Here is a 19466-nt window from a genome sequence, read left to right on the forward strand (position 1 = left end):
GTAGTCAATTAATTCGTGACAAAGTTTCCAAAATCATGTGTGCTACCCTTACATATTTTATAAAATAGGATCACATAAAAATTTTAGAACATTAACATTTTTAATGTCAGAATGCTATCAATTAAAAAATGTGTTCTTATTAATCATCAATTTCATATAAAAAGTAGGAATTTGAATGATTGCTTGATGTTTGAATATCATCACAAAATTAATGATTCTAACTTTGAAAGTTTTCTCCACAACAGTAACCTAGCACTCTCCATAGAAATGTAAACATTCTCTCTCATGTTATTTTGATAAAATTGGAGAAAACTGATGGATAGTCTGATTTATTTGAGTATAGACTCGGGGAAAAAAGTTAAGAACATTCAAGAAACTGAGTATTCCTTTGAATTATTTTTGGTCACAGAAAACATAATATATTCAAATTAATGCACTAATGCTTGCTTCCATAGATAGAAAATAAAATGCTAATAAAATGAGAGCAAGACGCAACATGTACTAAGTCACATCTGTTAACGATTGTACAGAATCTTCTTGCATATTATTTAAAATGAGTGCTATAACAATTTTAAATAGGTTTTATAATGGTTATCTTTCATACATTGAGATTCTGATGTTTAATGTCCATTTGGTTAAGAAGGAGGTTAAGAATAGGCTCTGATGTTTAAGTACTTAAGTTTCTCTGACAAAGATACCCACCATATAGGGTTAACAACTGAAAACTATGTGACTAAGAGAGGAATTTGAAAGTTTAAAGACTCCAGCCAATTCTACTTTGTCCTCTCTGCTATGTGCTTACAGTTAAAGACATGCCTGATGCCACACTTGAAGCTCCCCTGTGATGATAATAGACTCTTCTCCCTCTGGAACTGTAAAACTAAATAATTCAACTCTGCCTTTTATAAGTTGCCTTGGTCATGGTGTTTTTATCACAGAAATAGAAAAGTAAATATGTGATATAAATTTACAAATAGGCATTTTTATAAATGTCTACTAGATTTTGCTTTGTTTTATTGCTTGTTTTTATTGTAACGAAGAAAACTTGTTTTACTAAGATAACATACAAAAGCTCAAAAGTATGACAAATATTCCTTTTCTAATTTGTGGAATTGCCCAATCTATTAAGTCTTGAGATAACTCTAAGGCTTACATTTTCAAATAAGGCATACATGATTTGTGAACCTTATTTATTATAAAAATTTACTAATAATTTCAAATGTGTACACAATTAATAACACAGCCTAATCGGATTTCAGATTTATGTGTTTTTAATTTAGTCCTGTCTTACATAAATACTTTCCTATCAGCTATAAGCTCAGAAAGTCACTAAAACATGTTCATATTACAACAGAATTTAGGGAGTATTTTCAGCATAAAATCATTTTGCCAAGAAAACACAACATTGTCAAAGAACAAGTGATAATTCTAAGAAAATACACTAGGTTGCATTTTTGTTCTGTTAACTTTCAACCTTAATTTTTACATATGTGTTTTGCCTGCATGTGTGTCTGTGTGTCATGCAGGTGCCCCTAGAGGCCAGAGATGGTATTAATTGCCCTAGAACTAGATTTTGTGAGCTTCCATGTACATGCTACAAATTGAACCCAAGTCCTCTGGAAAGCAACCAGTGTAACCACTGAGCCTTCTCTCTGCAACACTGGTGGTTAAGCCAGATACCAAAGTACCCTATACATAATGAGCCATTCCCAGGAAATGTTATCAGTTTATCTGGGGAGAGATCAGTTATTTACATTTATTTTACTACTAGAATTTTACGAATCACTACCTTCTTCTCCCTTGGGAACACTTACCACTTTTACTCTTAAATGGAAGGGAAATAGATTTAACGTCATCTGCTTTGTAAAGGTCCAATGAAATAATTCAGGAAAGGAACTTAACACCATGCTTGCCAAATTTAAAAATACAGTTAAAAATTATGAGCATGCTGTTGTGATCGAGCCTGAAATCCCAGCCACTCGGGAAGCTGAGGCTTGAGAACTGCACCCATAAGGCTGATATCTGCACAGACGAGGCTGAGGACTGCACCCACAAGGATGGCTTAAGTGGGAGTTAGCAGGTCCAGGAAGGTCTGTAACTTAAAGAGAGCCTGACAAATAAAAACTGCGGGTAGCAATAATTATAACCATCAACAGCCTTCTTATATTTGGCCATAGTACAGGTAAAATTCAGCCATATTTAATGTGGGAAAACACAAAGTTGTTGCTCTTTCATTCACTTTTGGTTTAATCACTAAATAGAAAATATCTATTCTCTTTTTAAAAGACACCAGTTGTAAGTAATTGTCCCGACACCACAAAGGTGAAAGGTTGAAGAAAAGTAAAGTAACAAGTAACAACTGAATATTGATAAATTTAAAAAATGATACTGATGATCATTACTAGTTTTCTGATACAGACCACTAAAGAATAAAGCAAAGTTTTCTAGCACATCTTTGTAGCAGAGTAAACTCATAGACTTGCTTTAAAAATTTTAAGGAAAATTTAGTTTAAGTATCTGAGCCTCAAAATTAAACTTATGAAAATCAGTTGTCTAATTGTTTCTGTTATAAAAGAAAAGAAAAAACACTTGAGACAATTAGTTAAAGTGCAGTATTATAAGTCCTCCACTGTAAGAACTGTTTCATAAGAGACAATTATCCCATAATTAAATTCACATAGAAACAATGCTCAGAATTTGAAGAGTATCAAAAGCATAACAACTTTAATTTTAAATAACAACAGATCTAAAACAGCTGTAGACCATATTTGAAATGAAGCACCTGTGTGACGTGGGCATATGGGCTATTTAGCCTTCAAAGGACACATTTTCTCTGAGCTCTTATAAGGAGAAATTTTACTTTTGTATCTGTAAAATCACAGAAAAATAGTTCCTAACTTTAGTAATATTCACTGAATGAGTTAGGACAGAGAAAAAAATCAATAAGACTATTAAGATCATACCATGCATGGCAGAGTAGTACACTCCTACAATCTCAGTCCAGAGACTGATGCTGGATTGTGAGTTCAAAAGCCTGGACTACAGATTTAGACCGTTTCTCAAGTGCACAGATATACACAAACAAAAGAGCATATCTTTATGAGTCAATACCATTATATTGTAATATTTTTGCATAAGGCTTTCAAAATTAGAGGCAGCATATATATAGTTCAATTAAGATTCTTTATGCTGAGAGTAAGAGAAAAGAGAGAAAGAACCAAAGATATATTAAACACAAATGAAGGGTATATTTATGCTGTTTATGTATTTATGTATTTATGAGAATAATTACAAAGACTCTTTCAACGTGCACTATGAAGCAAAACCCATCAATGCTCTGCTTGTAGCTAGATAGTTAGGGTTTCCACCACTGTGATAAAGCATCATGACCTAACGCAGCTTAAGGAGGAAAGGGGCTGTTTGGCTTATGTATTCTGAGTCACAGTTCATTGGGGAAAGCCAAGGCAGAAACGCTAACACAGAGAAACCTGGAGACAGAAGCTATACAAAGGCCATGGGGAGTGCTATTTACTGGCTTGCTCTCCAAGATCAGACTAATCTTTTATACACCCTAAGGCCATCTGTGAAAGGGTGGAACCATTCTTAATGGCACTGATCATCCCACATCAATTACTAATTAAAAAAAAAAAAAAGTACCACAGGCTTCCTCACAGGCCAATCTGGTAGGGCACATTTTCTCATTTGATGTTTCCTTCTTCCCAGTAACTCTAGTGTGTACCAAATTGACATAAAACTAGGCAGCACTTAGGGACTATATCTAAAAATAACATGATTGAGAAGTGCAGGTTGCTGTGGCTGGAACGCAGAGAGGTCCTCCACGAAGGCCATAAGTCAGCAGGCCCCAATAACCCGAGGTGGGTTTCCAAAACTGCTTTATTGGCATGATGGATGATGGTTGAATCTGGATGTGCACCCCAGTGAAACTCAGGGCAGACCTGAGTTAAATAGGGAGGGAGAAAGGGGGAAGGGTCTGGGGAAGAATGCTTAATTGGCTACTCCCTCTGGTCTTCAGGTATCTCATTAGTATGTAAATCTTTTGAGGCTGAGGCCTGTAGTCACACCCTCTGCCTGTGTCCTTTGGGAGGAGCTGCTTCCTACAAGACTGCCAGGCGAAGATCAAATGGAGATCATAGACCATGTGTCAGGAGTTTGGAATCTCAGGGCATGGTGAGATATGTGCCATCCCTACCCAGGCAATGGACACCTGTTGGATCTCTGGCTATCTCAAACGAGTGCTCTACCAGAGACCAAATTATCATTTCATGGTCCTACAGAAAAGAATTTTCAAGAAGAAAACTGGAAAAAGTATGACAAACATACAGATGTACTGTATAACAGAATGAATAGCTTATAGCTGACAAGGTATTATGTATGGAAAAGCCTCAGCACGAAGAGGATGGAGAAGGTTTCATTGTTTTCTTTGCTTTGGGTTTTGGTTTGTTATTTGTTTGTTTCTTACAGAATGTCTCCAAAGATTCACCTTATTCTCAACTTCATTACATGTGAAGCCACACTAAACATAAAGCTTTTCTCATACTGTTCACTAATTAGGTAAAAATATTAGCAACAATATAAAACCAAGCTATAACTGATAAGGAGCTACCTTAAATAGCACTGTGATCCCCTGCAATGTTAATATAAACAGCCAGCTGGCAGGAGATGATAAGAATGTAGTAATATTTTAATTGGCACTTGTTCTGAGCACATGCATTAAAATGGTTACAATACCAACTACATGAATCAGTGACAATTATTCCATGTTAACAAAAAAGAAATTTCCTTTAATTTGGTACCATGAAGATTAAAAAGTAAAGAAATTACAAAACCACAATTAGAGGCACTTTGCTTAACTGTGTTAAAATGAATGTTTATTCTTTGAAAAGCGCCACCTTATTTCTATGCTAGTTGTACATAATATGATGTGGTTTTTGCAGAATAAGAATAACAAAAAAGCCTTCTGAACTAAATACTCATTTCTATTTAATAAAAAGAAACTTAAACTTAAATAATTGGATAGTTAGCATGAGCCTCTGCTCTATTAGTATTGATTTGGGTTACAACTTTAAATAAAGACTATTATATTTTTTATGTTTTTAATTTTTCCATATTATTTGATCCAACATTACCAATATTACCCTCCCAACATTATCCAAATCCCCCCAATCTTCCTATCCATACCACATTATGTTCTTTCTCCCAAAAGAAAAATAAAAAAAAAAAAACCACAAAAGTAAAGATCAAAACATTCAACAAGTCAATAAGACAAAAAAACTTCCAAAACAAAACAAAAGTCTAAAAACAAAACCAAACACTATGGCATTCACTTTGAGTTGATCAACTACCCCTGAGCATGGAGGCATGAAGCCTCCCTAGAGTGTGATTGATATACACTTCTCAGTGCTAAGACTCTGTCTGTCTTAAGTTTGTACAAGTCTTGGACATGCCTGGCACATTTTTGAGTTCATATGTCTATCAGGTTTTGCATCTGGAAGACACTGTTTCTTGGAGTGGTTCATCTACTCTGCCTCTTATAATCTTTTCACCTCTTTTCAAATGACCCCTAAGCCTTCAAAAGGAAGTTTGATGGACATATTCCATTTAACACTGAGTGATCCCAAATCTGTCACTCTGTCCATTGCCTACCTGTGGGTTTCTGTGTTATCATCTACTATAAGAAGATGATACTCTGATGTATGGATTATCAGTATATCATTAGAAGCCATTTTACCTCTGTGTTCTTTTAACAGAATAATAGTGTAGGCTGTCACCTGTCACCCATGCCCTACCTAGCCCCAGGTTTTTGGCCTCTTTAGCAGTCAGTGTCAGGTATTGGTTCCATCACATGGAATATACCTTACAACCACTAAAGAGTGATTAGTTATTCCCATAACTTTTGTACCACTATTGAGCCAGTGTATTTTGCAGACAAGTTGCTGTTGTGGGTAACAGTATTATCTTTCCCCTCGGTGTGTAAAGTGCCTTCCTGTACCACAGATCTATTTCTTCATGTTCAATGACGTAAGTAATGTCATCAGCACCTTACAATCAGGTTGCCAAAAGCCACCACCAGCCTTGACAACAGTCTGTGATATTTGGGAGTTTCCATAAGATCCTTTTGGCCAAATATTTCACAAAATGTAATCTAGTCTTGGCACTGGAAGTTTTACTCATTGGCATAAAACGTCATTAGGACATTGTCTCCCCCATGTTATTATAATCAATTGTGAAAGTAATTGCATTTCAGTCTCTGGATCATTTTTATACAAGTATTCAATCAAACGATACACAATAGTAATTTCTATTGTCATTTAGAAGGATTTTGGTTTTGAGATTATCATGTCCTTCCTTAATTTTGAAAATAAAAAGGTAGCTCATTGACAAGGTGTCTGTAAATTTATAGAAGAATTTAATATGTAGAGATAATAATTTTAAATGGCCCAGAAAGAGTGGCAATGAATCAAGGAACCCAAACTGACAGACATATGAACTCAAAAAATGTGCCAAGCATGTACAAGACCTGTATAACTTTGAGCCAGACAGAGTCTCAGCACTGAGAGGGGTATATCAACCACACTCCAGGAACCTTTGAAACGAAGTTCTAGTTCTTGACCAATCACATCTCTGCCTAGTACCTACTTTTAGATGTAGCTGCTCAAAGATGAGCATCATATTTTATGGTTATGTTCTACCCTGTTCAATCATGGCTGACTCAAAGCTGAGAACTTTACAAAACTGGGTTGGATGGTTATCAACAGGGAGAAGTAGGGTAAAATGGGGGATCCAGAAAGAGCAGGCGAGATACTAAAGTTAAGAGTAGAGAAGGCAGGAGACAGAAAGGAGCAGGATTCTATGTGGGATGTGAACCTGACATGGAACAGCATGAAGGCTTGGGAATGAGATGGTACAATGTAATCGTTGGATAATATAGATGAATAGACAGGCCTCTGGCCTCAGGTGTGCCTGGAAGCAGTGTAGAGTATTGGTGAAGGAGATATTAACTACCTTGGCTCTCTTATCTCATCCCCTTACCCAGAACAATTTAAAAATTTTTTGTTTGTTTGTTTGTATTGTCTGAGAGAGGAGGGTTTCCAAGAGAACCAGACTTTTGATTGAGGTCGTCATAGTCCGAGTCTCTTGGCCGAATTTCCCAATCTGAGGCACTCTGTCTCCTACGCGGCTGCCACTGTTCCAAGTGGAACGTAAGCTCGTGGGGCCGCAGGGGGCTGGCACCGGTCATTCGGAACTGAGGGACCAAGGCGAAGGAAGCCAGGAAGCATCCAGGGAGGACTTGAGCCCAGGCTGCCATGGAGCTGTACCTCAGCGCCTGCTCCAAGACAGCCAATGTGGCTGCCAACAAGGCAGCCTCCAGCACCGTGGCTGAGGACAGTCAGCAATGCGGAGATGTAAGTGAAGTGGCCTTGGTGGTGTGGATGTCGGGCCTGGGCCTCAGGCTTGAGTAGCCATTATGGGCCTCGAGTAAAAATCGACTCATCAGCTCTTGTATGGCTATAGCAGGGAGCCTCTTAGGCTGGCTGGAAAGAGGCACTGTGCAAGGCTGTGCCCCTTCAGACCTTACCCGTTGATTCTTGGGTTTGTATTCTTGTTGTGTGAGGATTTGGGTCAAAGCAAAAGACTATTAGCAAAAGAAAAGACAAATTCTCTGATTATATTTGACAGGGCGCACACAAAACCCCAATTCCAGGGGTAGGAGCTGCTCAGCTCCTAGATCTTCCTCTTGGGGTCAAGCTGCCTATGATCCCAGGAACTGATACTGTATATTTTACTACGAATATCAGTGAAAAGGTAAGGAAATTCTTATAATTATGTTAATTGTCTTATATTTCTATACTCTTTTTCTCCTTGCAGTTAGAGAATATAGCAAACCACGTTAGGAGAACGTGTACTAAGAGACATCTTACCCCAGGTACTGTTTAGATGATATATAAAACAATTCCATCGAATATGGTTTTATAGAATCATGGTCAAAAGGATTTAGATCCTTGGCCCAGTTTTCATTTATGTTACATAGCAACATATTAATATTTAATTATAATCCCTTTCATGCCTGTGTATTAAGTTTTTTTCTTAGAAACATTTGATTCAAAGGCTATGACTATTGGCTGTTAATTATGGTATTAGATTTTTATCCAATGCTGAGTCTAATCTTTGAATGACTTTTTTGTCGGTTGGTTTTTCTTTGAGACAACTGCTATCTCATGCAATAAGATTCTAAAATAGATTTGAAGTAATTTTCATGTTTATTATTATAATTCTTGCAAATAAGAATCCCTGCTTCTATGAGGATAACGGCCCCTAATCATCTTAACCCTCTTTCTCTACTATAGCTTCAGAATGAGCTCTTCCAGGCCATGTTCTTGATGCCAACGGGAAAAAAAAACAACCACTACATTTTTATCCAATTTTCTTTCAAACTTACTTTAGTTTCTCTTTTCCTCCTCCTCCTCCTCTTCCTCCTCTTCCTCCTCTTCCTCCTCCTTCTCTTCTTCCTCTTCCTCTTCCTTCTCCTTCTCCTCCTCCTCCTCCTCCTCCTCCTCCTCCTCCTCCTCCTTTTCCTCCTTCTCCTCCTCCTTCTCCTCCTCCTCCTCCTCCTCTTTCTCCTCCTCCTCCTCCTCTTCCTCCTCCTCCTCCTTCTCCTTCTTCTTCTTCTTTTCTTCATTTGTTAATCTGAGTCATCCCAGAGCATCACAGAGTTACCAATTTAGAACTCACATTTATTTAGGTTGAATGCCTATACTCATCATGTATAGTAGATTGTATGGTGCTGCTTGCATTTCTTAAAATGCTTAGCTTTTTGACCATCCTTAGCCTCCTCCATTATTAAGTGATACTGAAGAACGCTTAATATATTTTTGTTGAGTGGTTACTTCAATTATTATTGAGAAAAATGTTTGTCAACATCTAAAAAATAAAAATTAGCAGCCAAATGTCACCATCTAACAGAGACAAATGTCACCATCTAACAGAGCCAAATGTCACCATCTAACAGAGACAAAAGGTTCCTTTGTTTTACTGTTTCCCTCGTGATGAAATGTTTATTTCTTGTATGGTCCAAATTTCTCTGAATTAGACTTTGAGCTATAGGAATTTGGGAAGTTGATGCTCTCTGGGAAGCTTTGGTAGTCATTCAATCTACCTTTCTAATTAAGCCCTTTGAAAAGTATTAAAGTTGAGGCATTAAGAATTCAGTAATGAGATTAAATATTAGGTTAGAACAAAGAAGTAATTTCAGGCAGGAATCTAAACTTTAGGCTAGAACAAGGTTGTGGGCTTCAGACATGAAAATGACTTTGAGCTAGGACAAGGAAGTTGGCTCAGATATTTTGGTCATCCTGATAAGCCCCTAGAAACAGTGATCACAGGAGATTTCATGGAATTGTCTTTAACGCCTTGCTTGTTCTTTGACTATTTGTGTTTACTGTCTTGCTTGTTCCTTGACTATTTGCATCTATTGTATTGCTAGTTCCTCAAACTAGAACTGACCTTAATACTTGCATGTAATTAAAATAGTACAAGAGCAAAAAGGAGGAGGGGGGATGAGATAGGGTGTTTCTAGGAGGGGAAAAGAGGAAAGCAGAAGGCATCTGAAATGTAAATAAATAAAATATCCAATTTAAAAAAGAGTTCGGGGATGGAGGGGGAGCACCCTCTCAGAGGCAATGGGGAGGAGAAATGGGGTGAAGAAATCTGGGAGGGGTCACTGGGAGGGGGCAACATTTGGAATGAAAAACTAATTAATTAAAAAAAAAGAACTCAGGGACTTAACAAAGGTGTGATTTATTCAAAGGAAGATCTGCTCTGCTATCTTGCTCCCTGGGGCTTCCCCTTTAAAAGCACTTCTGGCTTCTAGTTTGTTTAGAGCCTTACTCCACCCACTTCTACAATATTCATGACATGAACTGAGCTTGTAGCTTTAGGTAGACTAAACAGAGGTCATACACTGGATTGGTGCACAATATTTTGTGGTAATGTGAACTGCATTAGATGCCTAAAACAGGTCCCATGCTCTCTGCTTTTTCAGCTCCTCACTTCAACTCCAACATTCTCACCTTTTCTAGTCTTGTTATTGCATTAGTAAGTTTTAAAGCTGAAAAAATACAAAGGCGGCATTAGTACATTTTCAGACAGACTTCTCTTATCTACGTTTCTTTTCTTCTTCAGAAGCCCTTGTATAAGCTATTATCATTCTTCCCTTGAAAAAACTAACCGAGAACTCATACCAAAACCTGAATCCGATAATGATTTACTTGATAAATGAGATTAAATAGCTTAAGTATTTCCTTCATAATACAAGACTAATAATTCATGAACATTAAATGGAAAGGAACAGCCTTTTCATTCTTTTATATGGCTATGTTTATTATGGTATTTATATGGTAATATTTATATTTATTTGGCAAAATTATATTTATATAATAGTAATTACTGTATGAAGTTGTGTTTGGTATTAACATATAGGATGAAAACCCATGTTTTTAAATTTGCCTTAAAACTAGTATTTCAATATGTTGAATTATATGACTTTCTATATGACTGTAACCTCAAAGTATATTTGGCTTATTAAAGTCCCTAAGACACCATGATACTTTATTCTTAGACTTTAGCACCTGAATTCTACTTCTACTGTTATACATTATTTCCATTTAAGAATAGACAAAAATTTTCCACTACTTTTCTTCATTTTCAGACTATTGAAACATAATAATTGCTACTATCCTTTTTTTCTTCTGAATATAGTGTTTCAATTTAAGGTGGAAAAGAAAAACAGAATCCTGGCATTGGCTTCATTTCTTACAACAAATTATACACGATTCCCTTCTTTTTCTTCTTCTCTTTTCTTGTCTCATGGCCAAAGTCTGATGCATCAGGGAAAGAAGTGATTTAGAGAGACCAACTGTTTAAATTACTTCATGTGGGCAGGGGTAGAGGGAAGCCTGCAAAAGTAAATCCTCTGGTTGCTTGCTCATTCCCAGTTCAAATTTAAATTGCATGTTTGATTTTTCTAGTCATGTCAACAGGTTAATTAAAAGTGAAAATACATTAATTTATATTTGTAATATTTTAATATCTGCTTTTTTGCAGCTTTTTCGACCTTCCTATGGTTTTAACCTGAGTGATCCTTACTGTCGACTTTTGGAAACCCAATATAAAAGTCTCCATGATCCACATTTAAGAACATACTATAAGCGCAAAGATATTCTGAGGAGACTAAAGAAAGGTGGCTACATCACCAGCAATAATAAAGTAAGTTGAAGGTTGCTAGCTTTGTTTTTTTTTTTTTTAATCAATGAGATGTTATACCATTTTGTGTTTACTTTTCTACCCTAATGAAAGGCAGTCTCTTAATGCAAAAACACAGCTCTCATCTCAAAAAGAATGAGAAATAATTCCTTCTAGAGCCAAAAATGAGTGACCATAGCTCAGAAGCACTAATATAAGTATTCCCAAATTCCATAATCTAATGTAGAAGTAACTTTATAAAGTTCTTATAATAACCAAATGGAGAAATTATAAATCAAGAGACTTTTCAAATACATTGGTGGAAAAATCAGAAAAGTCGTTATATCCAAACAAAGAAATCACAGCTCTAAGCCCTGGATGCTATGTGAATGGCGTTCTTAGCCCTTTGATGAATAGAAAATTGGGGTTTGTTAATACATTTAAAAGGGGGGTTATCTGTTAGTGACAATAGGTAAGTGGCAATACAGATAAGCAAGGAATATGTAAGGATACTCTACAATCAGTCATGCTTGGGTTCTGGATCTGTAATAATCTAACCTCTCCACACCACTGAAGCTCTAGTCAGTAGGTCAGCCAGTCACTAGATTAAGCTTTACAGCTTTGTTCCAGAAACCATTTTTCAGGAGTTTCATCATTAACTCTGTTATAACGAGATACTTCTTGGTCAGTTTTATAGAATACTCAGGGATCAGACAATGACAGCTTCCACTTCTGATAATTTTAGTCACCTTTTTCTGTTTAATATAAAAAAAATATTGACAAGTATTTTAAAGAGGCAAAGATATTGCAATGTCTTCCACTGAATCGTGGTTCTCTTTTTCTTTCTGTAATGGTACTGTTTTCTTGTATATGATTTACATTTTTAAAAGTTAAAATATGAATGTAGGGAATGTTGTTAGAATCCTGTGAGATTATTCTTATTGCATTGAACATTTTATTTATAATCATAATCCAAGTATAATTAATTGGAATTATTATTTTAGTAACTACAATTACTTTTGAATAATAAATCTGTTATTATAGTACAGTAATAAAATTTTATTTTTATGTAGCAATTTCTTTCTTACAAATGCAGAGGTACCACCTATGAAATTTACGCTTCGTGCACAAATGTCATTAAATTGTCATTGCTCTTTTTTTGTCTTCTAATAAGCAATTGTTATGACTATTCAATCTTCATATATGTAAAACATTTATACAATTTGGGTTTTGATTTTAGATTGTATGTAGCTTGAGGGAGCTGAATAAATACCGCCAATACCTGACCAGCCTAAAATTAGACTTTGAACGAAACTATTTAAGAGAACAGGTAAGTTACAAATTTAAAATTAGTTTAAATAGAATCTAAAGTTTAATTTACATGTGTAATATTTTCTTATAGTTTGAAATTTAATTGCTCATTAAATAATATTGTTTGTGAAATTTGCAAAGCAGAAAAGAACAATATTTGGAACTTGCAATATTTGTCCAATAAAAAAGGTTAGGTCATATCATCAGTATACTAACATTTAGTATTATATTTTATATTTAGCTGTTAATTTAGTAAGTAATTCAGTGAACTCAAAATTAAGTAAGGCAGATAAGTTATTGAGTAGCTGACACCAGAAGCTGTCTATTGTACTAAAAGTTTTAAAGCTGAAACCAAAGCAGTTTTAGAAACAGGTGATTTGTTTTGTCATAGCTATAATATCCTGCCTAATAGTTAAAACTGTGATGTAACTGTGACTGTGAAATTATCTATATGCATATATACCTGTATTCATGCACAAAAATTCATAAAAGTGATGAAGAATTCTTAGGTTATAGACGATGAGTTTCTTTTAGTCTTCAATCAAACATGTGTCTAGAATGCTTCTCTCTCTGCTTCTCCCTGTCCCTCCTCCCTCCTCCTTGTCTCATTGTCCCCTGCCCCTCCTGTCTGTCCTCTGTCTGTGGAACATGCATAAATGGATTCAAGTTTTTCTTGAGTCAAGAGACATCGGAATGAAGCAAGTGTGTACTCACAATTTTAGATTACAAAGTAAGAAAGTTAAAGAAAAATGAGCATGGCTAAGATCTGCATACATTTGAAGTTGTAGAATGCTGAAAAACTAGAGCAGAAAAACAATGAGTTCAAGTCCAGCCTGAGCTACATATTGTGAGGCCTTGTGTCACTTGAAATACATATATAGATAAATAAATAAACAGGAAAATAAGTGGAAACAAAAACATAGTATTAGTGAACCAAAAAATTATTCATCTTATATGTGCAGAGAGACAAATTTTTATTTTAGTTCAGCTGTCGACATTTGCAGTGGATTCAAAATAGAATTAAATGTCTTTAAACAATTTATCATTTATAAAATATGGGAATTTTAATGATGTCATTTCTGGGAAATGTAAAAACATATATTACTGACTTTTTTTTTTTTGAAAAAAAATAGCAATTGATTTCAAAACAACTACATAAACTGCAAGAAACCAGCCAACTTCCTCACTGTTCTGATGTCACACGTTTCCAGAGCTGGTTATTACAGGAAAACACTCAGTCTATTAAGGACCAAGAACGTTTATTAAGGCACAGGTGAGAATGAAGTGTGTGTGTGTGTGTGTGTGTGTGTGTGTGTGTGTGTATGTGCGCGCGCGTGCACACGTGTGTTTGTGTGTCTGTGTGTGTATACCTGAAATGAATTATACTGAAAGGCTTGTAAGCAGAACATTTTTTTTAAGTAGTATTGTTTTGTTTTCCAAGGGAAAATATGTTTATTTATTATTATTTTTTATTGGTTATTCTATTTATTTACATTTCAAATGTTATCTCCCTTCCCAGTTTCCCCTACACAAACCCCTATCCCACCCGTCCTCGCTCTGCTTCTATGAGGGTGCTCCCCCACCTACCCACCTGTCCACTCCTGCCTCACTGCCCTAACATTCCCACAAGCTGGGGCATCAAGCCTCCAAAGGACCAAGGGCCTCCCCTCCCATTGTTGCATTGTAGGCAGAAGTTTTATTTTTTAAGTACTAGATAGTGTTTAATGGTTGTCAGTGGAGAGGGAAAGAAAGGGAATCAGAGAGGTACAGGAATTAGGAATCCTGGACATAAAACCATGAGTGGAAACCTCTTACAGGAGAGTTGAGTTTTCTGGGAACCCAAGGGTGACATCTGGAGAAAGCACCAGATCCTAGAACCTTTCAATAGGAGAGATTATTTTAGTAGCAGGAAAAAAAAAAAGCAACTTTTTATAATTGCTCTTTAGAGAGTGACAGCATTAAGTGGGAAGAAATAAGTTCAAGTCAAAAACAGGAGTTTTAATCTATCTAAAGGAAACATAAATAACTAACTGTGGATTTATTCAGATATTTCCTATGCCTGATCACTAATCAGCATTCCATTACCCGACTTATGTACCTGAAAGCATAATGATGTTCCACCCTTTTTTCTTTACTGAATGAGAGCTTTCATGTTTCATGACTGTTTTTTCACTGTGTAGTTTTGTCTCACAACAGTAACATAAGATACACTGCTGTTGCTGCCTGAGACCATCAGTGAGTTTTGTGTTGCTACCAAGAGCCTAGTGCCTCCCCTGTTCTTTCAGTGAATGCATTTGAAACCTCGCGTGTTTTCTGTCACATTTGCAAGTTTAGATTCCTAAGCCCACTGAGTTGTTATTGCTCACTGTGTAGAAGAGTGAATCACTTTGCTCCAAGCCCCACTCTTTCTTTGACCAAGATAACAGACATATATTCAAAAGAATAGTGAGTGAGCCAAGCATTATGAGTGCATCTAACCTGAAGAGCAATGAATGGAACTGATAAAACAAAACCAACAAAATTAGGAAAATCCTGTGACATTTATGTGGTTCAAACCATGGCAAGCAAGGCAGGGCTGTATTTTGAGTAAGGGTATAAAGCTCCCCAAATCACCTGCAATCCTGTGTTCATCCTAATTCAGATATTTGGATATGATAAGTAAAGAATTAGAACAACTTGAGCGCACAGCAGAAGAACAACGCTTACTCCGCATGGACAGAGAGGAGAGGCGGCAGCGGGAATACACAAGAAAGAAACTTAGTCTGCGTAGAAAAATTGAAGAGGTAAGAGGTAAACTTAAATGTCGTGAGGAGAAAAATGGGTGGAGTTTCCCCATTTGTAAACAATTTTAAAACTATTCTGCTGTTTGGAAACATTCCAGTTTTAAGCTCTCATGTCCCTCTAGCGCTCCAAGTTACACTGTAAAATGTGGAGGCTGTACAAAGTTTTTGATCATTGCTTCATTTCCGATTAGACCTCTGTGTGTACAGGAAATATTTTTTTAAATTAAAAATAGTAAAAATTAATCAGACCTAATTTTATTTTTAATTAAAATTATTCATTTATGTGCACACTTGGCATGATGCAGTGGAGAAGTTCAGACAACTATGTGAATCGGTTCTTTTCTCCGACCATAAGGGTTCTGGGAAATAAACTCAGGTTAACAGGCTTGTCATCATGACCTCACTCCCTAAGCACCCCCACCCACATCTCCTTATCTATTTTCTTAATACAAGTGCAATAAGAAAAGCCCATTTGAAAAGCGCTGGATGACTTTCATGTATATGCTGGGCCCTTGACCTTTCAGTTTTTTCTTGGTGGTGGGCAAAGCACACCTGACCTGAAAACAGAATGCACATGCAACGGTTTCTTAATACTCTGGTCCTTAGGAATGGAAGACAAAGGAGATGATGCTTCTCACAAAGATCGGAGAAGATGTTAAGAGAGAACAGAGGGTAGAGGAACAAAGGCGGAAAAGCCGAGAAGAGAGTGACAGAAAGGTAGGGTAAGCTTTGAGTTCTTCCCTGGAAAGTTTAAAGAGATAAGTTGGTGTTTCAAAATAAATATTTGTGTGACCTAGCATTATAATATACTATATATTATAATTAATTATATATTATATAAATATATAAAAATATTCAACACAATATTATCTGTCTATATGATCTATATAATATATATATAAGATATTTTTATAAATATATATAATTGTATATATAATATATAATATAACATACAAGATATTTTTATATATTATATAAATATACATAATTGTATATAATATTATATATAAATATACAAATATATAAAATATAAATATATTATAATATACTATATATTATTATAATATAATATAAAACTAATGTTAAAAATTAGAAAAAACAAAAACTGGGGTTATGCTATGTGGACCAGCCTGTTCATGAACTCCTGGCTCCAAGAGGCCCAGTGACATCAGCCACCTGAATCACATGCAGGCTAGTATTTACTGCTGGAATCAAGTTACCCAGATAGGAACACTTTGACATGTCATGTCTAATGCATTTTTATAGTGTAAAAAGCACTGCTCCCTGACCTGATGTAACCTCTTTTGGATTTATCTCCAAAATATAATGATAGCTCTAGTCCTTATGAAAATCTTACTCTTATAAATATGTTCTTTCAGACAACTAGATTTAGTAAAATCTTTGTTTTTCCTTCATGTTTTAAAAGTTTTACTCTTTTTCTGTTTAATGGCATGTTGCTCTTTGGTTTAGAATGTAAAGCAGAAAAAGGAAAAATGGCAGAGTTTAGAGTCCTTTTATCAGCTTACTAACTGTTAGGTATATAAAAACAAACACAATATACATTATCTTGTAAATATTCATTTACTCCAAAACTAAACACATACTTTTATATCTTTTTTAAAAGACTTATTTTTAGTTTTTGTTTCTAAGTGCTTAAGAGCATGTATGTGTGCACGCTACATGAATGCATGAGCCTGCAGAGGCCAGAAGAGGGACACAGATGCCCTGGAACTTGGATTACATAGGGTTGTATACCACCATATTGGTGCTGGGAACTGAAGCCAGGTTTTCTTCTGCAAGCATTTTGTTTTTTTTGTTTGTTTGTTTGTTTTATGTTTTTTGTTTTTTAGGTTTTCGAGACAGAGTTTCTCTGTAACTCACTCTGTAGACTAGGCTGTCCTCGAACTCAGAAATCCGCCTGCCTCTGCCTCCCAAGTGCTGGGATTAAAGGCGTACGCCACCACTGCCTGGCTCTGCAGGTGTTCTTACCCCACAAGCTTTGTCTCCTGTTTTTATTTTATGTATTTTATATGATTTGTAGGCTGATTCTTTAATTAATAAAACACAGTAAATGATCCTTATGTTAATAAATGTAGATCTAAAATTCTAAATTTGGGGTAATTTATTTTTGACAAACATATGTAAAATTTACAGTTTGGTTTGTACAGCAGTGTGTCATTTACTTAAACTTCATAAAATATTAGAAATGGAAGTATCTCATTTTCCTATAAAAATATCATAAACTGAAGTTTATATTTTATTTTCCATTCAGCTTCTCACATGTATATCTTAGTCTTGCTTGAGATTCACTGTTCATCTGAGTAAGTAGGCTTGTCGTATTCAGTGTAATCTGCATGTCACTTTATGTTCAATGTTTCAACATCTTTTTAAACACCTATAGATAGAACACAAACATATATAAATAGAAATAGTTAATTACAGTAGGTTTGTTATGGATCTCAAAAACAAAACACCTCAATATTTTACTAGAGTTAACTATGATATCTGTGTGTGTGTGTCTCTCATACATACTTTTTATTAGGTTTTAAAATGCTAATATTACATTGCCAAAAATGTTTATCAAGAAGGAATCTTGGTGAGTTGTCAAATATTTTTTTTGTTTAGTGTCTTTGTCTACATCTGGGATCAGGGTAGCACTGTTTCTTTCACTTCTTCTGAAACCCTGAGTTCAATGCATTTTTTTTTTAGATAGCTATTTTCAGATATTTTTGTTATATCTCAGTTTAGCTACTCTTCTTTCCATGACCAAATATCTGAGAAGAAGTGATTTAAAGAAAAGAGAGTTTATTGTAGCTTTCAGTTGAAGGGAAAACAGTCTATTGTCATAGGTAAACACGACTGAAAGATCATTGACAACTGCTTACATTGTATCCACTGTGGAAACACAAAGAAAGGAACGCTTGTGCTCAGCTCACCTGCCTCCATGTTATTCAGTCTGAGGTCTATCCCCAGAGCCAGTACTGCCCACAGTTAGGGTATATCTGCTCTTTTTAGTTAAATTTTTCTATAAAAAACTCATAAACCCATCATGTGGTATGTATCCATGGTGATTCCAAATCCCAGCAAGCTTGCAATGAAGATTAACTGCACACACACGTATATGTTTTCCTCTTTCCAGGATACTAACTATTACTGTCTCATACATCTCAGAAAGTCTGAGTCTTTCCCCTCCCACTGTTTTCTATAAGGTACTTTCTATTACTGAATTCATACAGCTGTTCTCTACAATGTCAGATCTGTTACCGATGCTTCTTTTGCATTCCTCTTCTCACATACTAAATTATGTAATCATTTTTTTCTCTTCAATGTCATTATTATATTTCGCAAGCACACGGAATGCAACTCTGCTGAGTATATAGATATTCTTGGCTTGGATTCTAACTTCTTTGTCTTTTCTAAGTTAATTGTAACTGAATGATTTATTTCTATAGGTCACATGGCCCTGTTTCTTTAGAGGTCTAGCACTCTTCAACTTGGTGCCATATACTGACTTTATGTATTTGGTTATTTTATACCTTTGGAAACAGTTTGATTAATCAGGTTTTTAAATGATTTATTAGCTCTGGCTAGTGATACTTTTTATCTGAACTTGTTATTGCCTATTATTGAAGCAAGACCCATTTTTTGTATTCTAGACTATATAGCTAACAATACCTCTATACTGTAGCTTGTGGAATACATGTAATTTTCATCTTCATGGAAATACAAACTCTCTTCTAACTTACCCCTTAGAATGATCCTTTATGCTATCTTGAGTATTACTTTATGTGTACTAATTCTTTCTCTTAGTGAGTGATCAATAAAAATTTCAAGGTATTCTCAGTACATTTGTCTCATTCTGCCATGCCCATGCTCAGTAGTATCCCAGAGATTCACAAAGAAAAGGGACATTTCAAAGAATGTAATAATTCTACCAAAGTATTCAGGCAGGTACCCTTGACCTAAGTATTTGATCATTAATAAAAATGGGCTTCTTATTATACTCTCTAAGTTTCATACTCTTTAACTTGTAAGTAACAATGGACTCCTTACTGCCCTCTAAGGTTTTTTCTCCTTAAATTTACAAGTCACATGACAAGAAAAATTATTTAT

General features: G+C 35.4%; 1 protein-coding gene across 1 annotated transcript in view; it reads left to right on the top strand.

The window, feature by feature from the left end:
• The first annotated feature begins 7203 nt into the window (after positions 1-7203).
• The window catches only part of Fsip2 (fibrous sheath interacting protein 2), a 72395-nt gene continuing 60132 nt past the window's right edge, over positions 7204-19466 (top strand). The window contains exons 1-7 of the mRNA XM_034496493.2: positions 7204-7424; positions 7699-7824; positions 11122-11283; positions 12500-12589; positions 13704-13843; positions 15212-15353; positions 15960-16070. Coding sequence (XP_034352384.1) covers positions 7326-7424; positions 7699-7824; positions 11122-11283; positions 12500-12589; positions 13704-13843; positions 15212-15353; positions 15960-16070 — 870 coding nt within the window. The 5' untranslated portion in view covers positions 7204-7325. The remainder of the gene's footprint in view (positions 7425-7698; positions 7825-11121; positions 11284-12499; positions 12590-13703; positions 13844-15211; positions 15354-15959; positions 16071-19466) is intronic.

This window comes from Arvicanthis niloticus, chromosome 2, assembly GCF_011762505.2.
Source record: "Arvicanthis niloticus isolate mArvNil1 chromosome 2, mArvNil1.pat.X, whole genome shotgun sequence".
In the NCBI taxonomy this organism is placed as follows: domain Eukaryota; kingdom Metazoa; phylum Chordata; class Mammalia; order Rodentia; family Muridae; genus Arvicanthis; species Arvicanthis niloticus.